The following is a 22,815-nucleotide window of genomic DNA, read 5'->3' on the forward strand; positions in this document are numbered from 1 at the left end:
GGCCGTGGCGGCCCCGCCCTTTCCGCGTCGGGCCGCACGTGGGCGCTGCTCCAGGCACCGCCCCCTCCCGGTGCCCCGGCGGCGGGCGCGCCATGGAGACTGGATGCTGGCTGCTGGGCGGCGAGTTCGAGGACTCGGTGTTCGAACAGAGGCCGGAGCGGCGGCCTGCACCGCCGGCGTCCTACCGCGCCAAGCGCTGCGAGCCGCAGGTGAGAGAGCGGGACATGGTGGCCTGTCTCTGAACCCCCGGCCTCGGCCTCCGCGGGTCCCGGGCGGGGAGCACCTCGGACGCCCTGTTCCCGCGCCGCCGCCCTCGGAGCCCAGTCTTGGCGGTACGGGTGCCCGCCGCCTCGCCCGGCCGACCCTGCGCCCCCGCAGGCCTCCCCTCCCTTGCTTACTCCCTCCCCGACGTGGCGGGGGCGTTTCCGGAGCACCACCCGGTGGACCCGGCCCACCGGGCCCCGAGCTGCGGGCATTAACCCGCACAGGGCGTTTGGCGGGGGTCCCCCAGGCTCCCTGCGGAGGAGTTTATGAGCAGGAAAAGTAAGTTAAATAAAACAAACATAATTCAGTATGAATTATGTTACAGAATCTTCAGTAACTCCGTGCGCCCTCACGGAGTCTGCAGCCGGGCGGTCAGGGGCCCCAGAAATCCGGCCACCGCCCACTTCCCAAAACTTGTCTGCTCCCCAGAAGGCGACGTCCCACCCACGGGGCCTGCCCTTGCTCAGTGAATTCTCCCAGCCCCCGTCACCCCCGCTCGCACGGTCAGATCGCTCAGTTACATCCATTTCTTAGAGCGCAGCTTGAATGGCGCCGCCTCCAGGAAGTCTTTTCTGATTCCTCCTTCCCAGCCAACGCGTTTGTCTTTGAGGGCCTCCCCTCCATTCAGTTTGCATGACAGCCCTTGTCAGTAACGCAGAGCTCTTCGTCCCGGAGTGCTGAATGACCACAGGAGAGTGGGGGCTTAACCTTCTGTCTTCCGGTGGCTGGCAGTTTTTGTTCGTGACAGGAACTCCGTGAATAGTTTGAATTGGTAGAATATTACTTGGTGTTACTGCATATATGTAAATCTCATCTCCCAGATAAGAACTACAGCACTATGTATTAGAAACTTAACCTGTTTCAGGCACCGTGCTAAGTTCCTCTACCGGTATTGTCTTTATTTTTCCTTAAAACCGTTGTACTGGGGCTCCTGGGTGGCTCAGTGGGTTAAGCCTCTGCCTTCGGCTCAGGTCATGATCTCAGGGTCCTGGGATCGAGCCCTACATCGGGCTCTCTGCTCGGCAGGGAGCCTGCTTCCTCCTCTCTCTCTCTGTCTGCCTCTCTACCTACTTGTGTTCTCTGTCAAATAAATAAATAAAATCTTAAAAAAAAAAACAAAAACGGTTGTACTTAGGGGGCGCCTATGTGGCTCAGTGCGTTGAGCAGCTGCCATCTGCTGAGGTCCTGATCCCAGGATCCTCAGCTCCTGGCTCAGCGGGAAGCCTGCTTTTCCCTCTGCCTGCCACTCCCCGTGCTTGTGCCCTCTCTCTGTCAAATAAATAAGTAAAATATTAAAAAAAAAAAAAAGTACTTAAATATGTCAGGTGCTCAGTAATTGGTGAATTATGTTTGTTTTATTTAACTTACTTTTCCTCCTAATCACATATGCTCTTTCAGAGTTACCTGTAGTGGTTGCTCAGGTACACTGAGAACAGGAATGGACCTGGGAAGGCATGTGGTGCCGCAGTAAAAGCCATGGTTATGAGAGAGGACCCCGCATTGCAGCCTTCGCTTTAGCACTTACCAAAGTGTCAGAGTCTTATGTGTAATTTGGGAAAAATAAGATTTGCTGGCTCACGGGGTTATTTGTGGAGTGAAGTGGGTGAGATACTTGGTCAGGTGTGATGTGTTGTGCACTTACAAAGTGAAATCCAAAAATCACTTGTCTTTAGGATTTGTTTGGTGTGTGATGCTGCTCATAAACTCAAAGAGGCCTTATTCACATCGCATTGATTTCCGTGAGTGTAAAACCAGGAGCTTGGGTTAGAAGATTTCTGTTGTCCCTGCTTAGATCCTCTGGGGGACAGAAGTCGGCGTTACCCAGCCCCTCACCTCTTCATTCCGCCCTTGCTCCCAGTTCTTCCCTCCTTCCTCTTACTAGAAAAGGGAATTGGGAGCCATCCCCGTCTAAATGGTTGCGGGCCATTTGTGGAGATGTGAGAGCATAGAAACAATCATTTGGAAGCCCGTTTTTCCTAATCATTTCCCCCTGGGATCGTGAATACTGGATGAAGATTTGCAGTTGGGCGGTTGTTGTTCCGCAGGTTGGGACTGGCACTGTGACCGGCAAGCAGTAGAGCACGAAGGAAAATTATGTGGACTTTTGACTTACTCGGTGTTTCAGGGACAACAGAAAATCAGCAGCTACCAGCGTTCTTCGCTGTGATAGATCAGATGAAGGAGAGAAACTATTTTACTGGATAATAGGAGGGAAATGATACCCAGGCAACACTTGCAGTAATAGAACCAAGCAATTTTGATGCGATTGTGGAACCACCACAAACGCGGTTGCGTTTTCATAGCATTTACCTGGGGACAAACCACAGTCAGCCTCATTGTGTTTTATTGTGAGTAAAAGGGAGGTTGAGCTACTACTTTGAGGCTGGAAAAACTGGCACACAGACTGCTTTTTGTTAGACCTATTTTCTAATCTCGACGTACTTCACTCACTAACGGAGAAATCCCAGTCTCGCTTGCCTTTCTATCAGTAGAAAAGTGAATAAGATATTCCAGATGGGCATTACCCCAAACTTTTCTTTCTTTCTTTCTTTCTTTTTTTTTAAGATTTTATTTATTTATTCGACAGAAATCACAAGTAGGCAGAGAGGCAGGCAGGGGGATGGGGAAGCAGGCTCCCTGCTGAGCAGAGGGGTGGGGACTCCATCTCAGGACCCTGGAATCGTGACCTGAGCCCAAGACAGAGGCTTTAACCCACTGAGCCACCCAGGCACCCCAAACTTTTCTTCTACAAGTCTTTGGCATTTGATTGCATGGAAACCTCCTTTCAGCCTTAATTTCAATCTCTTTGGTTAGATTCTACTTTTTGTTTTTACGACATTTTCATAAAAGGGTTATAAGTAAAGGTAATTCCTCTTTCCTTTGTCCTTTTCATAATGAATCGCCAATCCTTGTTCTAACCACTCTGAAAACGTCTCTACAGGGACACCTGTCTCAGTCTGAAGGAGCAGTGGGAACTGTGCTAGTTAAAATCCAGCTTCCTGGACACCACGATCCCATCTTGAAATGCTCTGCGTAGAACCATATAGGCCTGAGTTGCTTTTTCAGTTGAGATGTTTCTCACTATTGATATGTTTATTACTCGTGATGATTTTAATGAAAACTGAGCCATCGCTAAAATTGACTTTCTTGTTAGATGTTTTCCTGTGTGTCTCATCCTAAAGAAGTAGGTCAGTGTTTGAGATTTCATCAGTTACATATGGGAAATTGCTTCCACTTGAGTATGACAGGGAAAAGCGTAAGTTAATTCTCTGTGGTGTGCTATTTTCACAATTTCTAGTGGTTTTATGAAGAAACAGAGAGCGGTGATGATGTTGAAGCTCTAACACTGAAGAAATTCAAGGGGGACCTCGCCTACAGACGGCAAGAGTATCAGGTAGAGTTCAGCATATATAAGCTTATTCTACTTGAAACTGGCAATCAGTTATAAACAGTTACAAATAATCAGTTATGAACAGGTAATCAGTTATAAACAATGCTATCAGTTACAGCATATTAGTTATGAATGTGTTATTTGTGAGGGTGAATTTAATCTTCTCCGGTAAGTGTTTATAATCTCAGAATCCCCAGTTTCTATCCTTTTATCCATGGCTCTATATCACTTATTTTGTTTCCGTGTCTATAATATAGGGATCTTTTCGGGATCCTTGCAGGTCTGTTTCCCCAAGTTCTATATCTCCCCATTCTGCGGGAGCCTCTAGCATGATGCCTCATGGAGTCACAGGAGCAGAGCACCCCGAAATGTGTAAGCAAAAGGAAGAACAAGTAGATACCAGGGTGCTTTACATAGAAAATTTCATTTCTTCTTCACAAGAGTCTTACTGTTGTTTTGCTGATGAGAGAAGGAAGGTTGTATAGCAAGTTTGTGGCAAAACCAGGATTCAAACCCCAGTCTGTTTGGCTCCAAAATGCTCTTTCTACCATATGGTGATAATTTCCGTGGTAGTAGCAGTTATATTTTCCAGCCATTTCTTTTCTACCTTTTAGAAAAATGGTGCTGACAAATACTCAGGCCTTCCATAGTTCATTGTGGAGTCAGTTAGAATAATCCCTCTACCAAGAAAAAAATGCCTATAACTGAATCCTCTTCTCTACTTTATATTTTTCTTTTTTTTTTTTTTTTAATCCCTTCTCTTCATTTCCTTTATTTAACAAATAATTGGCAGAAAGCACTTCAAGAGTATTCTAGTATCTCTGAAAAATTGCCGTCTGCGAATTTTGCCATGAAGAGGGATGTGCAGGAAGGCCAGGCTCGGTGTCTGGTTCACCTGGGCAGGCACACAGAAGCCTTGGAGATTGCTACACACTTGGTAAGTGGTTTCATTGCTTGTGTTCCTGTTGCTTTCCTGGGATATTGAATAATTTATTTTCTAAAACAAAACAAAACTTCGCGCTAGCAGCAAAATCTGTGGGTTTGGATAAGTAGAAAATTGTCAGTGGTGTAAGAACTTTTAATGATAAACAGTTTGGTGCTCTAGACAGTCATTTTCTTGTAATATTTTTTCTTAAAATTCTTCCATTACCTGAAAATCTTGTAAAAAAAAAAAAAAAAAGGTTTTACTCTTGTTAGGAGTAAATGTTCAGAGTAGGAGGATCATCAGTAATTTTTTTCTTTAATTTTTTTTTTTTTTTAGATTCTATTTTCCGAAATTTCTATAATGAACTTTACCAAAAAAAAAAAATCCTAAATATCATACTGAGCCAAGCTTAATGGCCTTTTTAATTCTTTTTTTTTTTCTTTTATTTATTTATTTGACAGAGAGAGATCACAAGTAGGCAGAGAGGCAGGCAGAGAGAGAGAGAGGAAGCAGGCTCCCTACAGAGCAGAGAGCCCGATGTGGGGCTCGATCCCAGGACCCTGGGATTATGACCCAAGCTGAAGGCAGAGGCTTTAACCCACTGAGCCACCCAGGCGCCCCTGGCCTTTTTAATTCTTTTTTTTTTTTTTTTTTTTTTAAATGTTTGTTTTTGTTTTTGTTTTTTTTTTAAGATTTTATTTATTTATTTGACAGACAGAGATCACAAGTAGGCAGAGAGGCAGGCAGAGAGAGAGGAGGAAGCAGGCTCCCCACCAAGTAGAGGGCCCGATGCGGGGCTTGATCCCAGGACCCTGGGATCATGACCTGAGCCGAAGGCAGAGGCTTTAACCCACTGAGCCACCCAGGCGCCCCTGGCCTTTTTAATTCTTAAATGGAATTCGCACAATCCCTTTTTTAAGGGATAAAGAAAAGCTGTTATTTGCAATTCTAGATTCTGCTTGTTTTTGATTTCAGATGAAGGCAATTTTTATTTATTTCTGGCTTTTCTGTGTATAAATTTTATATGAGGATTGGTCTAAGTTGACCAAACTTAGTTTATAGATGACCCGTTTTCTTCCTCAGAGGGAATTCCTGAGGTGCCCAGACACTGATCGTGAACCCTGCAGATCAGGTTGACTAGAGGTCAGCCTGAAGAATGCATGCAATTGAGCTGTTCTCCTCCATCTCTTTAACTAAGAAAAATCCCTAAATTTACTTGCCGGTGGGGTTCATTGCCTAGGACCTCAGCCTCTTGCAGTGAGAAGAAACCTTGGAAATTGTCTTTGGAATGTGGAAAACAGCTGTGTCTGGCTCTTCTTTTTCTCCCCTCTAATAAATGTGCATTAATTCTTAAGCCGGAAGATGAGATTACCTTGTTCAGGAAGCCCACGGCACAGTAAACTTGGTGGGATTTGACAGCGTTCATTCTCAGTCTTCCAGGTCTGCAAATTAGCAGCAGCGTTGGGCCTTTTGGTACCTTTTTCTAGGCATCAGGTACCTGCCCGTCATTCCTGTTCTGTGCTCTCCTGTCCCCTCCCTCTTCCTGGCATCCCTTACATGTCCCCGCTCTGCTCTCCCCTGCCTGACCTACTCGTCAGTGGCGTCAGTGTCTGGAGAATTCCTGCGCTTCCTTCTAGCCGAGGAAGTCTGTTTCTGTGGCTCAGAGAAGCATCTGTTGCCCGCCAGCAGATGCCGGTGTCCAGAGCTTGGGATGTTATGAAACAGGAGGAAGGACCAGTCAGAAGACCTTCAGCTTTCCTGCCAGGACTGAAAACTGTCCATCTGGCCTCTAGGCATCCTTCTGGGGAAGGAGCCAGCAGTGTAGGCCAGTGGGTCTCCCCCTTTCTTTGGGTCTTTTCACATGATCTCAGTGGTGCCCGCCGACTTGCGTAGTTTTTCATTGCTTGGTACCCTGTGTTTTGTTTTATTTTTTAAATTTCTTCCCTACTTATAGACCTTTCTCTTTTGTTTTTAGCTGTGGCTTATTTCTGTTTTTGTCTTGGTAGTTGTTGTCCTTTTATGTTCTGTAGGGGACAGGTCAGTATGCAGCGTTGAACAAAATAGCTCATCTGGGAGTGCCTGTCGGGATATGAACACTTTCTGCTCACAGCTCCTAATTCATCTCTCTTCTTAATGATTGTTGGACAGAATTTTGTAATAGAACTTATTTTTGGGAATGCCTGGGTGACTCAGTGGGTTAAAATCTCTGCCTTCAGCTCAGGTCATGATCCCAGCATCCTGGGATTGAGCCCCACATTGGGCTCTCTGCTCAGCAGGAAGCCTGCTTCTCCCTCTCCCATTCCCCCTGCTTATGTTCCTTCTCTCACTGTATCTCTCTCTGTCAAATAAATAAATAAAATCTTTAAAAAAAGGAACTTATTTATATTTTATTTCTTATTTCAATAATTAAACATCTTACCGTAACTGATATGCTCATGTGATAAGTTGTGGTTAAGGACATTGCTTCTGATGGTAAATGACTCTTTTAAATGCGTTCACTCTACAAACACTGATTTCAGCCCCACCACGTGCCTGATTCTGGGTTCAGTGCTAAGGTGATAGACTCATGTCCATAGCCTGCACACACACTGTTCATCGGGAGGGAGAACCTTAAGCCAGCTGACATGCGTCAGCCCTTCCAAAGTACCCTCCATCCTGTGCCTTCTCGTGTGACTGACTGTAGCTCTGCTGCTTACCAGCTGTGTGACTTCAGGCAAGTTCTCTAACTTCTCTGTTGTGACTCAGTTCCCTCTTCTATGAAAAAAGGGGTAATGATGGAATCTATTTCAAAAGATTGTCATGAGGATTAAATGAGTAAAGTGCTTAGACTAGTGCCTGGCTTGTGTTCGCACTGAATAAATACTAACTCCTGTCATCATTATTGCATTTCAGAAGGAGTTGGGTTATTCTGGAAAATCTCACAAAGTCATTTAAATGGAATTTAATTTTCCAGAGAGTTATTTGCTATTTATGCTATAAAAACCCTCCCATCGAAATCATGGTTTATATGTAACAGCTTCTACCTCAACATACATTCTCAATATGAAATGCTAACTATACATCATAAAGCGCTATAGCCTGGTTTTAGAAGGAAGGTAGCATTTCCTAAAGTCTGTATGTGCTGTTCTCCTTACAAATAAAGGACATGAAGATGTATTCCTTAGTTACTGAACATCTGTTATGTCCAAGGTGCTATGCCCTCTGCTAGGAATTCAGCATTGAATTTAAAAAAAAAACCTTTGGGTGAAAAAAATGAGAGATGTCGAAAGGCAAGAAACAGATTCTTTTTTTTTTTTTTTTTTAAGATTTTTATTTATTTATTTGACAGACAGAGATCACAAGTAGGCAGAGAGGCAGGCAGAGAGGGGGGGGGGAAGCAGGCTCCCTGCTGAGCAGAGAGCCCGATGTGGGGTTCTATCCCAGGACCCTGAGATCATGACCTGAGCCGTAGGCAGAGGCTTAACCCACTGAGCCACCCAGGCGCCCCAAGAAGCAGATTCTTAACAGTAGAGAACAAACTGATGGTTACCAGAGGGTAGGAGAGTCGGGGTGGGGGGACAGGTGAACTAGGTGATGGGGATTAGGGGAGTGTACTTTTGTTCAGGAGAGGGTGATGTACAGAAGTGTTGAATCATTCTATTGTATTCCTGAAACTAACAGCACTGTGTGTTAGCCAACTGGAATTAAAACAGAACTTAAAAAGAAAAAATGGTAGAAGTTTTCTGAAGGGAAAACTTCATAGAATTTTATGTCAGAACTGAATGAGGTTGGAATAAATGACTTTTAAAAAGTAAAACCAAAAAAACCCCTTTGGAACCTAATGGTCTATTAGGAAGGACAGAGTGCAGAACAATAATAGTAATAAAACCAGATCTGTTCTGTTCACTGGGAAGGTGCAGTATCACCAGATAGGTCGAATGGAGCTTTATTTTCTATTCTCACTTAATATATAGATATGTAAATATTCCCCAAGCTTTCACTCGCTGGCCTCTTTCTTCAGGCTGCACACGGGGGAGTTTTACTTGTACTTCCTGCCCAGTGTAGCTGTGTGCAGGAGCCTGGTCTGGATATTAGTAGGCCCGGTTTTCTTTAGACTTAAAATTAACTGAAAGGTAATTTTAGTCGGCCATCTGCTCTCCACAGACTAACGTAGAAAAAGAAACCTTGTCTTCCCTAACCCACAGCGCTTTTGCCATATGGCAAGTTAGGCAAGAGGTGGTGGCTCTGGTTAAAGAGACTTGAAAAGCATTTTCTGATCAGAAGGAAACCAGGCAACCCCTTCTGGCCAAAAATAATTGGCCTTGGTAATGGTTACCAGGGACGGCATTTGGATTCAATTATGGTGCCGCATGAAGCACTGAGAGCTTCAGGGCTATCCTGTTTAAGATGTCTAAGCCAAGTCAAATTTGGAAATGGAGTCCATTTGAATCCTCAAGGAAATTACCATTTGGGTTTTTAGAAAGCCTGGAATATTAAAATGGACCATTAGCCCAGGGGAAAGAAAAGTTGGCTTGGGCCTCTCAGCTGCCTGGCTAAAACAATAAAGACTATTCTAAAACTTGAGGATAAACTGAAATAGATGATTCTGGTGCTGAATTTCATCAGGCCACTGTCATATGAATTATTATGCTTCGGTTATGACAGGATGTTTGGAAGTGTCTAGTGGTTATTTCAGTAGGTCGTATGTATTTCTCTAGGTTTTTTTTTTTTTTTTTAAAGATTTTTATTTTTTTATTTATTTGACAGAGAGAGATCACAAGTAGGCAGAGAGGCAGGCAGAGAGAGAGGAGGAAGCAGGCTCCCTGCTGAGCAGAGAGCCAGATGCGGGACTCGATCCCAGGACCCTGAGATCATGACCTGAGCCGAAGGCAGTGGCTTAACCCACTGAGCCACCCAGGCGCCCCAGTATTTCTCTAGGTTTACAGCTTCAAGCAGTTCTCTCTACTTGTAGCTATTGAAAGATATCTCTAATTTCCAACATACACAACTTGGGTTTTTAGGCATATCCGTTTTTACAAGGAAAACGTTCTGCAGGTTAAAGTTGTTAACTCTTGCACACCTAGCTAGCTGAGTGGGTGGGGTACAGGTGTTGATCTCAGGGTTGTGGGTTCAGGCCCTGCATTGAGCATAGAGAGTGCTTAAAAATAGAATCTTAAAAAAATAATAAGGTTTTTAACTTTTTTTTCCTCCTTAGGAAAAGAAAGCAACTAACACAGACCATTTAACCGCTGTGCTCTACCTCCAGTTGGCTATTTGTTCAAGTCTGCCAAACTTGGAGAAAACAATTCTCTGCCTACAGAAACTAATTTCTTTGCATCCTTTTGATCCTTGGAACTGGGGCAAATTGGCTGAGGCTTACCTGAATCTGGGGCCAGCTCTGTCAACATCGTGTGCGCCATCTCAGAAACAGAAAGATTTCACCTCCAGTGACAAAACTGCCAAATCCTCCTTTCCACACTCAGGAAAAGACTGTCTTTTTTGTTTTCCTGAAACACGGCCTGAGAGCTCTGTGTTTTCTGTGGAAGCATGCAGCGGTAATAACTGGAAGAATGAGAAAGTTCTGAAAAATATTCCAGACTGTATGGCAGAAAAGAGAGAAGCAATGTTGCTGGAGACTCGGATGAAAGCATGTGCCTCCTTTATACGAACCAGGTAAATGAAGAAAGGATTAAACAACATACGGTACTAGGCCAAGGATAAAGGTGTTATTTTTCTGATTTTAGTCTTCAGAAAGTCCTAGGATAGAATTTGGTATGTTTTTGAGATTTTTTTTTTCCCTGTAGTCTAGATGGATTCCTTTGAACATGTCCTTTTAGTATGTAAGATTTAGAAACATAACTGTATTTGCTCAAGAATATGATTTGTGTCATTACACAAGATAAAATGTTGAAATTGGAAACCATTAAAATTAGGAAAAGAAAATTAAATGTATAAAACATCGACAAAGGGGAAGAGATTTTATAAACAAGGTATTTTTCACTCAGATTCCACAGAAATCTACTAAAGGGCAAACAATAAAGAGCAAACAATTTGCTCTTGTGTTTGAATCACTATTAATAATATGAATAAACAATGTTTACCTCATTCTACAGAGAATCCCCATGGTTTAGGGACTCCAAATACTTTAAATCCATATTAGTAAGAGTTTAAGGGTAAAAAAGAAAAAGGTTTAAGGGAAAAGGGAACATACACTTGATCAAATTCTATAATTTATGAGAGAAATAGATTCTCAGAGGTCCCAAATGATGCCAAAAGTGTGTTGTTGTTATTGCTATTGTTTTTAACTCTGGAGAATTCTAGAAACATTAAGAGTGAGGCTTACTGAGAAGTGGTATCTGTGAAGCAAATTGTAAACTTTATGCAGCAGATGTTTTGTGTTGACTGCGTTACTTTGATTCGGAAGTACATGAGCCAGTGGTATGTATGCCAGGCACATGCTGGGTGCTGGGATCATAAGGATTTTGAAAAGAGGTCCTTTTTGGGGCACCTGGGTGGCTCAGTTGGTTGAGCATCTGACTCTTGGTTTCAGCTTGGGTTATGACCTGTGGGTCATGGGATCGAGCCCTGAGTCAGGCTGGGAGTCTGCTTGAGGATTCTCTCTCCCTCTGCCCCTCCCCTTGCTTGTGCTCATTCGCTCTCTCTAAAAATAAGGAAATCTTTTTTTTTTTAAAGGCCCTTTCCTTTACAGCACGCAGTGTGTTGAGGACACTGGATGTGTAGTCGGTGACAGGCGGAATAGGTGCTAGCGGCGTATTAGTAGTGGCAGCCCTACGGGGACAGGAAACAGGAGCTGTTCAGTGTAGCAGGAAGAACACTTTACCGGGGAGTGATGCTTCTGCCCAGTGTTTCTGGGCACCTTCCTCAGCTATAGAGAGAAGTGTGTACTAGAGCTTTGCATGCACTGTTTCATTTTAATTCTCACCCTTCCCTGGGGTGGGCGTGGGGATCCCATCGTAGAGACTAGGAAACGAACTTAGCGTTATGCCCACAGTGGCACAGCTCTGAAACGCTGCCATGATCTGGACCCCAGGCCTTTGATTCCACAGCTTGAGTTCTTTCTGGAGTATCTTGCTGACCTGGAATGTTCCCCAGATGAGAAGAGGCAGGCTAGGTAAAGAGGAAGAAAGCACAGGACCGGCGTCACGCGGTGTCACACTGTCTGCTGCAGTGACAGCAGCATGGGTGGGGGAGCCGGAGAGGTGGGCGGCAGACCGCGGGCCAGGACGACATCGTGAGGGGGCGGAGGGGTTTGGGAGTCAGATCTCACTGTAAGGATCTAATAAATTGGTGCTGAGCGAGCAAGTATGGACTCCTCTGCTCGCTAGCGGTCTGACCTTGTACAAATTACGTAAACTCTCTGCTCTCCGGTTCCTTCATGTTCCTCTTCACAGAGAAAACGGGAAAGGCCTCCCTCCTGGGGTGGTTAGGATCCCGGCCTCTGAGGCTCTGGGTGCAGCGTGTGGCAAGCCTTCGGTATCGGGCGTACTTCTGGTCACAGAAGATGCTAAATGTCATCTTGAAGAACTTGGTCCTTACGCTGAAGGCCGGAATAGGATTTGAAAGTTTTAAGTGTCCAAGCAGGGTGACAAGAGCTGTGATTTCAGGAGAGATCTGGTGGCCTGGAGGAGATTTGGGAGGAAGGAGTGGCGATCGTGCGTCGCCAGGGAAGGCGCTGTGGAGTCTTCGGTGGGCAGCGGCCAGGACCTGACCTAGGATCGTGCAGCGGTTGGGGAGGAGGAAACGGACATCAGTGCAGGATTCGATGGACGCAACTTGAGGACCGGCTGAGGGTGTGGGAAAGACGGGGATGGGGGAGGGGAGCAGAGGAGTCCAAGACGAGTCAAGAGTCTTCCTCGGGTGTGTGGGTGGATGGTGGCACCTTTTGAGAGACAGAACACCCGGGAGGAGGAGCAGAGCAGACTTAGGGTGGAAGTAAAGATTTTGGTTGAATGTGCTGAGATTCAGGGACCTACAGGCCATGAGTTGGAGCTTTTCCCTTGGAGGAGTTGAGCTCAGAAGAAGGAAGCGGGAGATGAAGGAGTTTCAGGAAGGAGAGCAGCGGCCAGATGATAGTGAGAAGTCAGGTAGGATCAATCTGAGGGGGGGCTTGACAGTGAGGAGGTCATTTGCAGCCTCTGAGAAGGCAGTTTGAGGAGTGATGAGTGAGCAGGCACGGGGCAGAGGGCTGAGAGAACATGGGACGGAAGAAGCAAGTGTAAGCTCTATTTTCTTTGTCTTTTTAAAAAATTTTATTTTATCTATTTGAGAGAGAGAGAGCCTGAGCAAGGGCAGAGGGAGAGGGAGAAGCAGACTCCCCACTGAGCAGGGAGCCAGACGCAGGGCTCCCCAGGATCATGACCTGAGCCAAAGGCAGAAGTTTAGCCAACGGAGCCACCCAGGGACCCCGAAGCTGTATTTTCAAGTCCTTTCAGGAGCAAGAGGGGACAGCAAGGACATCAAAGAGAAAAGGGGTCACAAATGTATATGCTTCCAGAGGCCAGGTAGTAACATAAGCTGGTTTGAGTGAGTCAGGGGAGTGTGGGTCCGAGCATGCTTTCCTTCCAGACCCTCCGGTGACTTCCCGTTGCCCTTACGTAAATGCCCTGCTCCTTTCCGGGGCCTGTGAGACGTTGACCTTGCCTTTCCCTTCTCGTTTACTGCGGGTTTTTTTTCCCTCTGCTCCAGCCATAGTGATCGTCACGATTTTCAAACACATCAAGCTAATTCATGTGTCCGCGTCCCCTTGCCCCAGACACTCCGGCGGCCGACTCACCGTTGGCTCTTAGCTTGAGCGATGACTCGGAAAAGTTCTCCTTCCCTGTTCACCTGAACAGCGGGTACTTAGCCACCCTGCTTGGACGGACTGAGTGAGTGGTTGATTTTTTGCATAACACTCCTCACTCCCTGAAGTCCTTTTCCCCGTGATCGCTCTCCCTCTGTTCCATGGAGCAGAAGCCTGTTTTGCCTGCCAGGATCTCCCAGTGCTTAGAGTAGTGGGTGGTTCATTCAAGACATGAGATGAGTGAACAGGAGAGCTGCGTGCTTGTGGGAGTAGAAATAGGGACCAGTGAGGCCTGAGGGAACCTGGAGAATTGACACATTCAATATATTTAAAAAATACCTATTTTTTTGAGAGAGAGAGAATGTGACGCTGGAGTACACAGTAGTCTGGAGGGGGCAGAGGGAGAGGAAAGAGAATCTCAGGCAGACTCCCTGCTGAGCGCAAGCCGGCGTGGGGCTCTCTCTCACCATCCCGAGATCATGAGCTGCGCAGCAACGGAGAGTTGGCTGCCCGGCAGACTGGGCCACCCAGGGGCCCCCACATTCAGCACTTAAACAGTGAGGAGAAGGAGCTGTGTGCCCAGGACAGGAGCGAGGAGGAAGGAGAAGACCAGGCTATGCCCGTGCGGGAAGTTCACGATGAGGCAGTTGCCAGGTGGACCACCAGAGGCTCGTCAAAGACCTGACCCGGCTTTGGGTAATGAAAGTCTGCTGGAGGCTCTGACTAGTCCTCGAGGTCGAGTGACTCTAGGTTTGGGGGATATAAAGGGTCGCAGAACACAGACTTCAGAGGAGCACATCCCAGCATTTTGGAGGAGGAGCCTTTGATTAGGAAGCTTGTTCCTTTCACTCCGGATTGTTTGTGCTTTCAATCACTTGACTTCTTCTACAGGAAGCCCTTTGGAGGTTTTTCTCCCTAAAGATCTCTTTGTGAAGCGTTGGTCTAGGAATTTTTAGAAAAGATGACTCTCCAGCACAGTTTGCTCAGTTTGCTCAAGTGGGAAGCTTTTTAGGGATTCAAATGAAGGTGAGTCCCCTCCTCTAGCCCGGTAGGACTCCCACCCAGCCGAGTCCCCGTGCTCCTGCGAACCCTTCCTCCGGCTTTCCCTTCCCTGTCGCCCACGCGTTGGGACTTGCTGTTTTTCAGGCTCTTGCTTCAGCTCACCCAGGCTCAGCAAACGGCGTTTGCTTTGGAGAGGAACTTAAGGACTCAGCAGGAAATTGAAGATAAAATGAAAGGGTTCAGCTTCAAAGAAGACACTTTGCTGTTGATAGCTGAGGTGAGTGTTCACATGAACCCTGGGGGTTTATGTGAACCGAGGCATCAGAGGTATTTTTCCTGGCTTCGGAACCGTTTTTTAGAAAACAACCAGATCTCTTCTGCTAAGGGACTTTTTCTCTGCCTTACGTGGCTTTTGATTGCTTAATCCGCGAGAGCAGCATCGTCGTCATCTTTTTCTCCCACAGCGTACTACGTCAGGGGCTCTGTTTCATTTTCCTGTCAGTGCTTGTGAGTCCCCCCTGCTCGCACATCCTAAATGCCCGATCGTTGTTTTCTGAGTGCTGATTGAACGAATGAGTGAATGTTGATGTTCTTGCGGCGTTTCTGTACGTTTTTCCTCCATTTGTCTTCATAATGCTCAGAACAGCCTTTGGGACCCGCACAGCTGGGAGTGAAGCTCGCACAGGTTGGAACCCGCCTCGGGCTGGATTTTGAGCTGCAGAACTGGACTGAGCCCCACCCACTGCAAGTCCGTTTTCTTTCTGCTAAACCTTTCCACTAGCTTGGTGGTTGCCGAGAAATTCAGATGTCAGGGTTCTTTATTTTAATTAATTAATTAATTAATTAATTTAAAAGATTTTGTTTATTTATTTGACAGACAGAGATCACAAGTAGGCAGAGAAGCAGGCAGAGAGAGAGGAGGAAGCAGGCTCCCTGCTGAGCAAAGAGCCCGATGTGGGGCTCGATTCCAGCACCCCGAGATCATGACCTGAGCCAAAGGCAGAGGATTAGCGCACTGAGCCATCCAGGCGCCCCTTCATTAGCTTTTTTTAAAAAGTGATGTTGAAACTACTTAAGATAGCATTTGGAGATGATCTGTGTTTGTATTTAAGTTACTCACACTAGCTCCTGTTCGTATGTCATGGAAACTTGGTAACTGAGGTACTTATCCGTGAAGTAAGTCTGTATAGCCCTATCTACCCTAATGTCACTCAGTTTTAAGAAATACTGCCGGCACATCTAAATTGCCAGGCTTCTTTCTTCCTTCTCTAAACTAAGCACCCACTTGGACCCCTTTTCCCTCTTATGGGACCGTGTTCTCCTGGCTCTTCTTTGTGAGCCTTTTTCAACCTTTCCTTTGATCCCACAGACAGGCGCAGCGGACGGCCTGTCTCTCCTCCAAGTTTACCGAGGCTTTGCTACTTAGGCATTGCTTCCCTTCCTCTTCCTGGTGTTCAGAGCTGTTGGCCACCCCCTTTTTGTTGCCTCTTCCCTTTTCTTCCGAGGGACCCCAGCAGTCTGATTTTCTCCTGTATTCTTAATATTCCTCTTTCTCTTGGAATTTCCTTGTTTCCTCTGTCTCTTAAGTCATGGCATTCCCTGAGGTTCCACTTAGCTTCCCCCTTCTCTCCGCCATCTCCCGCAGAAATCGTAACCCACTCATGGCTTCAGCCGTCATGTCTGGGTCGATTATCCTCTAACCAGTATGTCTAGCGCCATCTCTGAAACCCTCGTCTCACTTCTCAGACTAGTTACCTCCTAAGCCACACATCCGAAGCGCTGATTGATGATCCTCCTGTCTCTTCTGGTACAAAATGGAGCTGCTCCTCAGAACACTTTCCAGTCAACCTTCAGTCCGTATCTGGCAGTATCTCTTCATTCTAGACTTCGTTTTTTCATCAGTCCCGTCTGTCATTCTTTCCAGAGCTGGGACCTCGTTCGCTGGGAGCCGCCTCCGCTCCAGTCGCCCTCCAGCAGCAGCCAGCCACCCTCCCTTCGGGCCCACCTTCCGTTTCTCTCGCATGCAGCACCCCCGTCCTTACGGCCTCGTGCTCGGCTCCCAGTGACCTCCTGGCTCGGCTCTCCTCGCTTCCTTGCTCTCTCCCCTCAGGTCTGTGGGAAACCCTGCTGCTGCTGGGTTTACCTCACGACATCGCTTTGAGCATGTTGCCTGTGTGCTCAGAAACCAAGCGTGTCACCGTCACCTTGGAGGTCAGCTCTAGTGCACGTGCCTCCATGTGCTATCAAAGGCCTTCCAGAGAGTAGCCCCAAACTTAGGACCTTGTAATTCCCTGACACAAATCTTCTGCATCCTTCTAGACTCCTCTGCCACATCTAACAAAATTGTCATGGGTTTCTCATCTCCATCCGCTTACTGTTTCCCTCCTCAGAGCCCACCACGGTCCACATCCTCTAGGAAGCTTTCCCTGAATGTCCCCGTCCGACAATGGCTAACTCCTCTGAGCTCAGGGACAGTCACTGCTTGAATAGATAGCACTTTGCCCCCCCCAACTGTGCCCCAAAATATAAGAGTATGTCTTATCTTTTCAACTAGATTTTAGGTTTCTTTATAAGCAAAGTTTAGCTTTACAAAGAAGACATCCTTACAAGATGTCTCAAACATCTTCATACTCCTTCCCATGTGTAGCAGATCTGTGGACTGTGTGGAATAGTAGCTCTCCACCTGGATGATGCACATGAAGTACCTGTGGAGCTTTTTTAAAAAGATGTCTGGGCCCTCATTGGGGTTACAGTGTACATTTTCATTTTGTGCTCTGTTAACCTTACTTTGTGACACGAGGATGACTCTGTGTCCTTAAATTTCCTTTGCTTGCGTACTTTCTTTTCTTTTTTTTTTTTTTTATCATTGTTTTATTGGAATTAGGACCCAGGGGCACCTGGTAGAGCATCCAACTCTTGATTTCTGGGTCGTGAGTTCAAGACCCATGTAGGATGTAGAGCCTATTTAAATTAAAAAAAAAAAAAATTAAAGGATCCATATAAGATCCACAGACTGTTTGGTTCTTCTGTCTCTTATATCTCTTTTATTCTATAATAGTTCCCCTTTTCTGCTTTTCTTAAGATAAAAAAATACGTGTAACATAAAATTGGCCATCTTAATCATGGTTTAGTGTACAGTACATTAATTACATGCACAGTCTTGTGCAACCATCAGCACTATTTCCAAAATTTTTTCATCATCCCAAACCAACTCTGTAACCATTAAGCAATAATTCCCATTCTGTCCTCCCTCCCAACCGCTAGTAACCTCTAATCTACCTTCTGTGGCTATGAATTTACCTATACTAGGACTTCAAATGGTAGAATTCTATAATATATGCCCTTTTATGTCTGGCTTCTTTCACTTAACCTAATGTTTTTGAGGTTCATCCATATTGTAGCACGTGTCCAAACTTCGTTCCTTTTTGTGGCTAAATAATATTCCACTGTCCATACATACACAGTGCATTTTATCCATCCATCTGTTTATTGGCACTTGGATCGTTTCCACCTTTTGGCTATTGTGAAGAATGCTGCTGTGAACTCCGGCTTACAAGTATCTGTTTGAGTTCCTGATTTAAATTCTCCTGGATGTGTCCCTGAGAGTGGAATTTGCTGGGTCCTTTGGTGATTCTGTTTAACTTTGTGAGGAATTGCCAAACTGTACATTTCACTTTATATTCTTGTTATTTTTACCTAACACTGTGATATGATCATGACCCTGTATCTTTATTTTTTAAAAAGATTTATTTATTTATTTTAGAGAGAGAGAATGAGAGAGAATGCACATGGTGGGAAGGGGCAGACGAACAGGGAGAGAGAAACTCAAGCAGACCCTGCACTGAGCACAGGGCGCAGAGCCCAGTGTGGGGCTCAATCCCATAACTCTGAGAGCACAACCTGCATCGAAACCAAGAGCCGGATGTTCAACTGACTGTGCCACCCAGGCGCCCTGGCCCTGTATCTTTAAATACTGTTTGAGTATGTGCTTTTTCATGGACAGATAGTAGTCCAGTTTTGGCTTTTTTTTTTTTTTTTTTAAAGATTTTATTTATTTATTTGACAGAGAGAGATTACAAGTAGGCAGAGAGGCAGGCAGAGAGAGAGGAGGAAGCAGGCTCCCTGCTGAGCAGAGAGCCCGATGCGGGACTCGATCCAAGGACCCTGAGATCATGACCTGAGCCGAAAGCAGCGGCCTAACCCACTGAGCTACCCAGGCGTCCCAGCTTTTTTTTTTTTTTTTAAAGATTTTATTTATTTATTTGACAGAGAGAGATCACAAGTAGACGGAGAGGCAGGCAGAGAGAGAGGGGAAGCAGGCTCCCTGCCAAGCAGAGAGCCCAATGCAGGACTCGATCCCAGGACTCTGAGATCATGATCTGAGCCGAAGGCAGCAGCTTAACCCGCTGAGCCACTCAGGTGCCCCCAGTTTTAGCTTTTGTCATTTATTTACTTAAGTCCTCTATATTGAACATTTAACAGATATAAAGTACCTATTTTAATAAGTCTTGGCAAAAAAATCAGTGTATGTATTTGGTCCTTTTAGAAGATATTATTAGGAGTAGAATCACTAGGTTAAAGTATACAGACATTTTAAAGACTTGAAGCCCATTTCTAAATGTGATTCAGAAAAGCTGGTTCAGTTTACATATCCTGTATGAGAACACTGATTTTCCTCCTTCATGCCTGGATACTAGGTTGAACCATGTGAAATTGTCAATAGTTGATCACTTTGACTTATAAAAATAATTTTATACGTATTAACTTATTTTTCAAAATCTGCGATTTGAGCGATAAAAGCAGCACTTTTCAGTGTCCATTTACTGGTTTGATTACTCTTAAGATGAACAGTTTTTTCACATGTTTATTGGCCATTTATATTTAGTGAAATACCTAGTCATGCTTTTTCTTCCTTATTCTATTTGTAATTTTCTGTTTTTCTTACTAATTTGTTAGAGCTCTCTCTCTGTTGGGCTTACTCACCTTTTGTATGTTGGAGTATTTTCTGAAGTTTATGATTTTTTTTAGTATATAGAAGTTTAAATTTTTTTATATGGTCAAATATTTTTGTAGCTATATTGACAGCTGTGAATGATGTTCCTGCGAATCCCTCTTTTTGGAATATTGCATTATTTGGATATTATTATTATTCAGTTCTCTTTTTTATTAAAAAAAAAAAAAAACACAAAACACTTCTGGTGTTATATCCCAGATTTTAAAATACTACATTTCGTTGAGTCCAAGAAATCATCAGTTGTAAGACGCATCAGTATTTGATGAGCCAATAAAAGAAAAGTAAGATGCCATTTATGCCGTGACATGCCTGTGTTGTAAGGTACCTCTCGAGGTCAGAAATGTTAAAATACAGGACAAACACTGGCTTAGAATGAATGAAAATTCCAGGCTTTAATAAGTGCTGACAATTGCCTGGTTAAGCTATTCATACCATTAGCTCTTGCCTCAAATAATAAGTAGTCTTTGAAGGTCTAAAGTCAGTGGAAGCCGTTCTTTGAATGGGCTTTTAATGCATTATAATTGGAGTATTCATGAACACATTGGATCTCGGGGTTTTCAGGAACCTTCGACGTCATCAAGTCCAAATCCAAGTGACTTAAATTCCCTTTACAGCATCGCTGCCGGATGGCTCCTGAACCTTTCGTGCCAACAACAGGAAATGTGTTAGGACAGTTCACTGTCCTTACCAAAGATGGGCCGATCACTTAGCGGGTTCGGGGGCAACCTTTCTACAACTTTTGCTTGTGAGAGAAATTAACTGAAGATCTGAGCCTGATTCTGACCAGTAGGGAGCAGTGTTTTGCCTGCAGAGGGCAGGCAGGTGCCTCAGGGCCTGGAGGTTGTGGTGACATCTCCAGAGGGACTAAGGCTCTCTGGGTCAGGAAAGCGCAGGCCCAGCTACTTGCTGCTGGCCTGTTTGCTGCCTTTGACTTCCATGGGGAACTTCTTTTTTTTTTTTTTTTTTTTTTTTTTTTTTTTTTTAAAGATTTTATTTATTTATTTGACAGAGAGATCACAAGTAGGCAGAGAGGCAGGCAGAAAGAGAGGAAGAAGCAGGCTCCCCGCTGAGCAGAGAGCCCGATGTGGGGCTCGATCCCAGGACCCTGGGATCATGACCCGAGCCGAAGGCAGCGGCTTTAACCCACTGAGCCACCCAGGCGCCCCCCATGGGGAACTTCTAAGAGGAAGCAGCTGTGCCCCTGCTTCCACAGGGCCCAGGCTCTGCTTTCTGGTGGTTTTATGAGGGGGGAGAAGCACTCGCAGATGCGTTCTGGCCAGCGGAAGGTGATCTTTGATTTAAGAATGTTGGCGGCCCACTCTCTGTAGGCCGAACAGCCGCCACATTAGTGTTTCAGTGATGTTTTCACTCGGGAGGATAAGAGGAGAAATACGGGGTATTTTATTTCTGTGGGCCTTGGATTGAAACATCTTTTTGGTATGTTGGAATCCACCCCCCCACAACCCCCCCGCTGCCAGCTGCTAAAGTGTTTCTGTGGTTTGGTTTGGTTTGGTTTGGTGTGAAATCCTTTACACTCGATGAATAGCATAGTCTTCCGCCCCTTTAATTGGGACAGGACTGTTTTTTTTTCCCCCCTCCTGCTGCAGGTTATGGGAGAAGATATCGTCCCAGAAAAAATAAAAGATGAGGTTCACACAGAGGTGAAGTGTGTTGGCCCGACAGCTCTGACTGCCCTAGTGATTGCATCTTCGAAAGAATTTGAAGACAAGTGGTTCAGAAAGATCAAAGACCACTTCTGTCCCTTTGAAAATCAGTTCCATACAGAGATACAAATCTTGGCTTAGTGGCCCTTTAAAAAACAATAGAAAACATCCTGTACTGTTTTAATTGTCCTTGTTTATTTCAGAAAGAATCCACTGCTAATCATGGAATATAGTGAATTTAAAATGATTATTTATGTATTATAAAAACAGCTTTTCTTATTTCTACTGTGTTCAGTTTCTTGATTATTTCTACTGTGTTCAGTTTCTTGACTTGTTTTGTTCATGGATTTTTGCCATTCACTTATCTCAGACCTACTATTCCTTTAGAGGATATCTTTTGGGAAAGTGTATAAAAGAGGTTCTTAGATATTATATATTTTTGGAAAACACTACTATATTTTTTTAAAAGATTTTTTTTATTCATTTGACAGATCACAAGTAGGCAGAGAGGCAGGCAGAGAGAGAGAGGGGAGGAAACAGGCTCCCCGCTGAGCAAAGAGCCCGATGTGGGGCTTGATCCCAGGACCCTGAGATCATGACCTGAGCCAAAGGCAGCAGCTTTAGCCTACTGAGCCACCCAGGAGCCCCACACTATTATATTATTATCAGCAGTAAAACTATCCATTGTTCAGGTAAATTCATCAAGAAAGAACAAGAATGTTGAAATGTAAAAGTAAACCATTTCTAAGAGCGGTGTGTCAAAGTGCCACGGCTCTGAGATTTTGTATATGGGCCCAAACAGAAGAGTGCACGTGGAGTGGGCTGCATTCTAGAAACTCAGGTCTTCTCTAATGGGCAGTAGTCAGCACACTTGCCTTGTGCTGCAGAGGAGGACACCATCTCTTTCGTGACATGATGCAAAGGCAGTCTGGAATGAAGGGCGGTTAGTGCCGCCTTGCTCACCAGATGCACAGAAACACGAGGCCCACGGGCCACTGTCGTGCAGGGTGATGGTCATGTCCTTCCAGACACACGGATTATAGTCACAGTCTCTAGCACTTCAGTACAAAGGGCCATTACCGTACTCACGTCATCTGGAACGGAGGAGCTCCCTTACGAAGAGTGGAATTTAATAGTCAACCAAAAACTTCATCACGTGATGTCCCACACAACATTTTATTCTCAGCAGAGGGAAAAGAATTCCAGGCCTGGGTTGGAGGCCTCAGGATTTCCTTCTGCTGCACCTGCTGCTTCACCCCTTGCCAGGCCCCTTCCCAAAACAGACAGATGTCTGGTTCTGTTTCTGTCTGACTGCTCTTCGAGTACGAGTGATAGCCCGACTAGCAATGGCAGGTTGTCACTTAATATCTCTAATGTGAAACGAAAGCTAGGTACGGTTAATAGATGCTGTGAATTTTAGGAACCACTGACAAGTATGGAAACCTCTCCGCAGCTCCCCCGTGCCCTCCATCCACTCACGGAGTCATGAACAATCACTGCGGAGCCCCCGAGATGTGACAAGCATTGTGCGGTTGCCACAGAGACACTTGCTGTCTCGGAGTTCATGGTCTCGTTGCGAATGACCCCTCGGGATAGTGCCCAGACTGCCAATCCCTTCGTGGTAATAAAGCCTTGGCTCCCAGGCGCCCTCCTTCCCGGCTCCCCGGCTTTAAATGCACCCTGGCTTCTGCGTTTGGGCCTTCGCCCTGGCAGTTCGGTCTGGGCTGTCTCCCCGCCCCGCGTGGTGGGCCCATTCTGCTCACCTTCCGGGTC

General features: G+C 45.5%; 1 protein-coding gene across 1 annotated transcript; it reads left to right on the top strand.

Annotated features, from left to right (window-relative positions):
- Positions 1–50: 50 nt before the first annotated feature.
- Positions 51–21,325, top strand: C3H8orf76 (chromosome 3 C8orf76 homolog). Its single transcript, XM_059165696.1, has 6 exons — positions 51–209; positions 3,563–3,658; positions 4,449–4,592; positions 9,775–10,232; positions 14,509–14,641; positions 20,986–21,325. Exons 1-6 carry the CDS (start codon positions 93–95, stop codon positions 21,181–21,183), a joined length of 1,146 nt encoding a protein of 381 aa, XP_059021679.1. The 5' UTR covers positions 51–92; the 3' UTR covers positions 21,184–21,325.
- The last annotated feature ends 1,490 nt before the right edge of the window (positions 21,326–22,815 follow it).

This window comes from Mustela lutreola, chromosome 3, assembly GCF_030435805.1.
Source record: "Mustela lutreola isolate mMusLut2 chromosome 3, mMusLut2.pri, whole genome shotgun sequence".
Classification (NCBI taxonomy): domain Eukaryota; kingdom Metazoa; phylum Chordata; class Mammalia; order Carnivora; family Mustelidae; genus Mustela; species Mustela lutreola.

What these genes read in the sequence shown, in the direction of transcription:
- C3H8orf76 (XM_059165696.1), top strand. Translation starts at nt 93, where the DNA reads ATGGAGACTGGATGCTGGCTGCTGGGCGGCGAGTTCGAGGACTCGGTG. An exon ending in CCAAGCGCTGCGAGCCGCAG is followed by an intron (nt 210 to 3,562) that starts GTGAGAGAGCGG and finishes CACAATTTCTAG; the next exon opens with TGGTTTTATGAAGAAACAGA. An exon ending in TGGAGATTGCTACACACTTG is followed by an intron (nt 4,593 to 9,774) that starts GTAAGTGGTTTC and finishes TTTCCTCCTTAG; the next exon opens with GAAAAGAAAGCAACTAACAC.